At 40.0% G+C, this 7,500-nt stretch overlaps 1 protein-coding gene across 1 annotated transcript in view; it reads left to right on the top strand.

Annotated features, from left to right (window-relative positions):
- The window catches only part of LOC138060081 (protein CFAP20DC-like), a 10,630-nt gene extending 4,871 nt beyond the window's left edge, over positions 1–5,759 (top strand). Inside the window, exons 4-6 of the mRNA XM_068905780.1 lie at positions 1,119–1,463; positions 2,319–2,427; positions 3,973–5,759. Coding sequence (XP_068761881.1) covers positions 1,119–1,463; positions 2,319–2,427; positions 3,973–4,127 — 609 coding nt within the window. The 3' untranslated portion in view covers positions 4,128–5,759. The remainder of the gene's footprint in view (positions 1–1,118; positions 1,464–2,318; positions 2,428–3,972) is intronic.
- The last annotated feature ends 1,741 nt before the right edge of the window (positions 5,760–7,500 follow it).

Consider the following 7,500-nt stretch of genomic DNA (forward strand, 5'->3'; position numbering starts at 1 on the left):
TTCGAGTTATTGGGGGTAAGGAGTTAACCCTTTGGCACCCAAACTGGCCTAAACCGGCCAGACCAGTCTAACGCCAGACGATTTTATTTGTCAATAGGGAACCCTCCAGGAGTCAACAGGTTAATCACTCACTAGTTTTTCAGTGAGTGATTAACCCATTGACTCCTGGGAGTTCCGTATTGACAAGGACAATGTAAGAATTCAATCGTCTGGCCTTAGAGTAAAATATTAAGTCTGGGCAGTTGAGGCCGGTTTAAAGTGCTGACCCTTTGACATCCAAACCGGCTAGACTTAGTACCAGTACATGTATTTTACTCTGTCTAACGCCAGAGTATTAATTTTTACTTGTCAATGGGTTAAGCAACCTTTTATGAAGATACAGCCACTGAAGTTAAATGTAAACCAACAAAACCTGAACTGGACTGATGCGTTTCCTGTAATGCGAAAAAAGGACAATGATTACAGGGCTGCTTCAAACTGATTCAAATGTTTTGGACTGCAGTAATCTGCAAGTTTTGTTTTGTCATGTATTGACAGAAGTGGTTCAAGTTATCAAGCCAGGGTAAAAATAATACATGTAAGAGAATGACCTTAAGGGACGAAAATTGCTTCGAGTTAGCGGGAGGTTCAAGTTATTGAGAGTTCGAGTTACTGAGGGTAAAGTTGCATTAAATGTACAAACTGTATGATGAAAATCCAGGGGAAAATGATTTTGGTTTGAGTTTTCACGAGGTTCGAGTTAGCTATTAGGTTCAAGTTATTGGGAGTCGACTGTAAATTAAGCAGCTTGTGGTGTCAAAACTGCTCGTACATGTAAGTCAACTGATCTTGCCAACGGTCATCTTACGTCACACCTTGTTTGTATAATGTTAAGTATATAAATTTAAGAGCTGGGTTTCAGTGTATAAATCTGTGTGCAGATTTCTGTAATTTTATTTTCGTAATGGAGGTGCTGAAATGTTGTTGGAGCAGTCTGGTTAAGGTGGGTCTCAGGTGACCACTGTGAAGGAACATTACATTATACAACCTCTCCCAACATTTCAGCCCAGTAAGTTTGTGATACTGTACACCTGTGTTTTTACCAGCATTCAAATTTTTCTCCTTTTGATAATAAATAGATCCCTTCACCTCGTAAAAGCAACACAAGAATTTACGATGCCAAGAACTACCAATCTGATGCAAGTTTGTGGAGAAACTGTCAATCTGATGCAAGTTCCTGGCGATTTGACACATCTGTCATGAGTAACAGTATGTCAGATTACTCGCAGGATCAGTCGTTGAACAGTTCAGTGGGTGAAGATCGCATTATAATCGCTGGAATCCCAGAGGAATCAGAGGCAATAATTGCCAATAATGATGGTGGGGATTCCCTGAGTGATGACAGTGATGATACTAGCTACTCCACCTGGAAACGACCCCCTCCCCCTGATAAGAGGATACACCGTTACTTAGATGAAATGAGGGTAAGTAGTCTATAGTTTTTTGCTCTTATTACCAGTACACATCAGAGTGAGGCTCTAATACAGTGGTTAATTATTGTAATTATTATTATTATTATTATTTTTAAGAGATATGTAAATTCTAGTGAGATATTTGAAGTGTGGGCTATAGACGAAAGAGAGAAATGATCCTCACACCTATCTGTACAACCAGAAACTCATAAGGGTTGAAACGTGTAACGGCCCCTTGTGTACTGAGAAACAAGCTTCCAAATATTCAATTTGCTAAGTACCATATTTGGAACAACAACAGCGAGGGGTTTCCAAATATGGTACTTAGCACTGAAACATTCAACCAATCAGTTGGCACTGAATATTCGGAAGCTGTGAACGCGCGTTACACGTTTTAACCCTTATGGGTTTCTGGTACAACTTTGTGTAATTGCCCCTGTGTGGTTTCACAGCTCAGTTGGTGATAGAGCCTCTCACATTTTCAAACATCTGCAGAATTCTGAACATTGTCACGCCTCGTGTTCAGCAGATTGTTTTTGTGTTTTAGATCATGCCTCCACCAGTTTTCAACTCAAGATAAAAGACTGAGGCTATTCATATTAAGAAAGAACAACCCTCTTTGAATCAACAAATTACACCATGTCATCCTTTAAAACTATCCTTTTGATTCCCACATTTTCACGCTATACTTCATTCCGTTGTTACTATTTTTCACTGTAGCATTTTTTTATTTATTATAAATTCAGCTTTCATCGCTTTGTATTCTGCTAACTGAGGATGGCAGAGGTTTCTGTCAAAACATGTTGTCCAGAATACTTCAGTCACTGCAAGGATCATCTCTCTCTTTCAATTATTTTTTTGTAACAGCATCCTGGAACAGAGCCAGACCTGACAGCGACATTGCCAATGGATCCCAGAGAGTATACTGATGTGTTCAGCCCACCCATTGTTCTTCCAAGTCAAAAGTTAACTTCAGGTGAGGGTGAAACTAATGAGCTCATGAGCGTAAGCAAAAATCAGCTGTCAATCATTGTCAAGGAGCGTTTGCCAAGACACACAGATTAAGATTTTGTCCCTTATGACGCGATTGTAACTTTACCAAAAGAAAGGGCTGATACTTCATGCAAGAGAGGTTTTCAAATGAGTGTCGTAAAACCAAAAGCAAAGTAATTACTTTGGCCAATCAAAAAGGATGGAGACAATCCGGTAAACTAATGAAAACTCGAAGTAATTACACGTAGCCGACACAAAGCGCGGGAAAATGTGCACGCGCGAGCCACGATTGGTTTTGGTTCCACTTCTGATTGGTTGAAAAAAATGGCTCGAAAACTTTGAACCAATCACTGAGTGAAGTAATCATAAACCAAAGTAATTCACTAATTACTTTCGACACTCAATTGAAAACCGCTCTATCCCACTTATAAAATAGTGTTAACATTGTTAACAATATTGTTTGAAAGGCTGTTGTTTATTTCCATATATGGTCAGTTAGGCTAACATAAATTATAAAATTTTCAACTTTGTTAATGCATTTCTCGTGCTCTGATTTGTTCACTCAATCTCGGTTATCAGCTCATATACCTTAGTCTGACCTTATAATTATGGTATATGATTTCGCTTAGCGTTGCTAAACTAAAACTTTTTACGTCAGAAAGCGAAGTTTCACTTGGCCTAAAGCAAAAGAAAAACGTTTTTGTGGAAAGTTTGGATCAATTTCGAAGCTTAGAAGTATGCGAAATGGTAAGAAATGTTTTTGTGATGAGCCTGCGTCTGTCTGACCACTTGGTATTTCACAACATCGCATCTTCATCAAGTTTTTTCGATTTCGCTAGGATTTTCTCCTTTTTTTCGCTCGTATTTCGTACTTCCAAACTTTTGGAGGTAAAGGAATTTAATAAAACAATTATTCCATTCGCGCTTGTTGGATATGAGACTGGTGATAGCCAACTTGGCGCTATTTACCATCGCATATCCAATGTGCACTCATGGATAATTGTTAATTATAATATTATGTGAAGAATGCTCTGTAGTTTGCATGAAAACGAGGTCAACTGAAGCCTTACTTTCATTCATAGGCTAGGTTACACAGCATGTAGTTTATGGTTGGCATTAGATTCCATCCACCAAAACCACCCTGGCAGAGAGAGAGACTGAGCTTGAATTCAAACACACTTCGTGACGCCTTGTACATAGTACTTCGTGTCAAGCCACCTTCACCTTAACACTTATATTATCTATACAGAAAGTTTCCCAAACATTCATAAAAGCTAACCTTAGGTCTAATTAGGACGAAAGAAAAGTTTCTAGGCCTAAGGTTGGCTTTTATGAATGTTTGGGATACTTTCTGTATAGATATTCTAAATGTTAATGTGAAGGTGGTTTGACACGAAGTACTATGTACAAGGCGTCACGAAGTGTGTTTCAATTCAACTTCAGTCTCTTTCTATGCCAGGGTGGTTTTGGTGGATGAAATGTAATGCCAACCCGTGAGCTTATCGTGCAAAATCTCCTTTTTCGACAGCTGGTCAAAATGGTGCTGTTTCGGCTGCTTTGTCATCCCCAAGAAGTCGCAATCCAAGCAGCAGTGTGGACCAGGAGGAGCTTGATTTGCTTTATGACCCATGTTTGAACTGTTACTTTGATCCCAAAACTCATAAGTATTATGAGCTGGCCTAGTCATTGTTAAAGTGTATAGGGAAGATTTTTCTTTGTTCACTCCTCCCAGTGAAAATTCATGGTTTCTGAGATAAAATCAATCAAAAGAGTTCGAGACCGATTTTTTTTTTTTTTTCTATGCCTAATCTGAATTTTCACTGCCGGTACAAAACCGCGTTGGCGCTGAGGATAGCAGAACTGTGATGTCAATACCAGAACGAAATTCTTGCAGGACCCAAATTTACCTTTTTTTTAGGGTGCGTCCCTTTGGGATGATCCTAAAAAGGATCACTGATCCAAGATCGCTTGAATCACGGTGCATCAAAGGAACCGATGAATCCACTCTGGGAAAGAAGATCCTTGATTAGGGATCCTTTTTTGGATCATCCCAAAGGAACACACCCTTAGATTGAGAAGTTGCTGAGACTGCTTCAGAGTTGCGTCGTGTTTGGTTACAATAATGCAGAAGAATAAGAGACGAAAAATTTTATCTCTAAAATTTCCCGCGCTCCTGTATTGACGTCACTTGCCTGCTATTCTCAGTCTGACTCCCTTCTAGTGTGGTTTTGTACCCCACTGGACGTGAAATTCCGAGTTTTAAAATGCAAAAAGGTATAGAATAAAAATCGGTATGAACTTTTTTCGGTTGTTTTTATCTCAGAAAATCATGATGTCTCACTTGTTAGTGAGTAAACAAAGAAAACTCTATCGTTTAGACTTAAAAATCATTAATTTTATTGCGTGAACAAACAATAATTTCATACATATTCTTTCATGGCTCTGTTACGCGATAGGGACTGTATCTGTATTCAGAAATTGTAAAACGGCTTTTGGAATGAAGTGGACAGAATATTTTCAACTTAAAAAATATCAGACCTTCTTGACACTTCCTCCATAAGAATCGCGTAAAAAAATTAGTATGTCAAACAACACTCTGGACCGATTCTATTGTAAAAGAACCAAACTACTAGCTCTCAAATAACAATCAATTAACCCGTGTATATGTCTGTAATTTGTCTCCCCTTTCATTCGTTAATTGGGGTTCTCTTGGGAATCCTACTTGAGAAACTCAGTCTACGTAAACGTACTAATTTTGGTGTAAACTATGTAAGCGTTCTTAGGACGATCTATTCACCATACGTGTATGTTCATTTGTTACAGACACCTGAAGGGGTGGGTCCCTGTTTGTCATTGAACGAAAAGCTTCCCACATCCTGTTATTTATTTCTTTCAAAAACTAGTCTACGACAGAGACCCATACCCATTTGTGAATACAGTGCATTGCCTGTGGGGGAAAAGGGAAATTTTTGCGCGGAATTTAGGCAAGGTGAGGAGATAACCTGCGATCAGGCGTACTTTCCTTTCGCTCTGTCTCAAGAAAAGTACGCCTGATTGCAAGTTAGGGAGGACAAGGCCCCTTGGACCCCTCCCCCAGGATCTCATGAGCTCCTTCCTCAACAGTCGCCTTTTCAGAGTCAGCCAAAAGGATTCGGTGCAACAAGGTTTGACGTATTTCACTTCTTGTCAATATTAGTGCTCATTGTGTGAATTTTCAAAACCCCTCTCAAAAACCAAAGTACAGATTGTTGATCAATCTTTGCCCATGACTTACGTATTCATGCGTGAATAATAAAATCGGTTTTTTTAATCTCCAGCCTTCGATTTCATTTTTCCAGTGGTAGTTCTCAAAAGATAAATACCTCATTTATTAATCCAATAGAGAATTTAAGAAGTCTGAAAATTTGTGAATTTAAACTCGCTCGAAGGTTAAGCCGCATGGACCATGTTGCTCTTTCGTCGTACTTAGACCCAAGGAGATAGCGACATAAAAGGCGCGTTTACACGACAGAGGAAAAATGGCATGGGTCCGATATAAAAAAGTGGAACGGTTCCATTCATTTTTGTAAAGAAATAGTGAACTTTTATCCGTTCCGCTGCGGGACCATAGGCGCCTATGGTCTGTGGTGTAAACGCGCCTTTAGATAGGAAGACGAGTGCGAGTCTTTCCGAGAACGCACATTGGTTTCAGGAACATTCGCGTCCCCAGAGCCCTCTGTTTCTTTTGGTCACGAGGTCGGCGAAGTCGCACAAAAGATTTCTTTTTTTTTTTTTTTTTTTCATTAGCTGATAAAAGATTATGCGCAGAATGAATTAAAATTATAAGCACTAGTACGATATCATTCTAGGTCGCTGTGGAAGGAACACTCCAACATGCATTTATTTTTCGCTCGTCATTTAAAATAATCCGTAAGAAAATAGTTCTTACAATTGCCAAGATTCCGTTCGCCAAGAGTAAGAATCTGGTAACGGGAAGGCCGATACAGTACTGGCCACAGGAATAGCCCACTTCGGGAAATACCTTAATACTTTTTGTTTGCCCCCAAATCTTGCATAAGCATTGTTTCTGTTTTCTCTTGGGGCCATTGTAAGTCCCAAGAGCAACTGGAAACAATGCTTATGCAAAATTTGGAGGGCCAAACAAAGAGTATTATGGTATTTCCCGAAGTGGCCTATAGCAGAACCAACACGCGCGTTAAATGCGTGCAAGATGGCGAATTCACCCGTACGTAAAATTTTACACGAACTATGACACGCGGCTTGCGTGTATTTTCCACTTAACAATGTACGTGAATCTGACAATGGAAGTTAGAATCTGTAGAGTCCGTATTTCAATGTTTGAGAAATTCAACCTTGCTTGTGTGTTCTTCGGATTGCTGTATTTATGTCACAATAATGGCCGCGCACCGGTGGCTCAGTTGGTTGAGCACCGGGCTGTCACGCGGGAGGTCGTGAGTTCAACTCCGGCCGGACCAACACTCAGGGTCTTTAAATAACTGAGGAGACAGTGCTGCCTTTGTAATTACATCTGCAAATGGTTAGACTCTCTAGTCTCCTTGGATAAGGACGATAAGCCGGAGCTCCCGTCTCACAACCCTTCAATGTTCATAAACCTGTGGGACGTAAAAGAACCCAGCACCTCGCATAGGACCTCGAGTCCTGTTCGAGCTCCTTCCCTCTGGGCAGGTTTGCCCAGTAGAAGAGACAAACCAGATGTCTCGTAAAACAAAAATTTTAAGGTTTTCGCGCGTCGGTCGCAGTCGCCCTTTGTGGTGGCCATTTTTTTGCGAAGTAAAAATATCCGCTACTTAGGCTAGCTCACATTTACTTGGAAGTAGACTGTGAACTGGATTGATTAGCGGAATTTCATCAAACAATTTTGCTGCAATTGGATGTCGTCTGTCAGTTGTAGAAATAGTTTAAGATATAGAGGACCACTCATCTGGAACAGACTCTGCAATGATTTTATACGAGTTTGAATACACAGTCCTTTAAACATAGCCTAAAAAATCAGCTTCCCGAAAGAGGCAGCTGTCATCAACAACAAAAAGGGCAG

This window comes from Montipora capricornis, chromosome 8, assembly GCF_036669925.1.
Source record: "Montipora capricornis isolate CH-2021 chromosome 8, ASM3666992v2, whole genome shotgun sequence".
Taxonomy (NCBI): Eukaryota; Metazoa; Cnidaria; class Anthozoa; order Scleractinia; family Acroporidae; genus Montipora; species Montipora capricornis.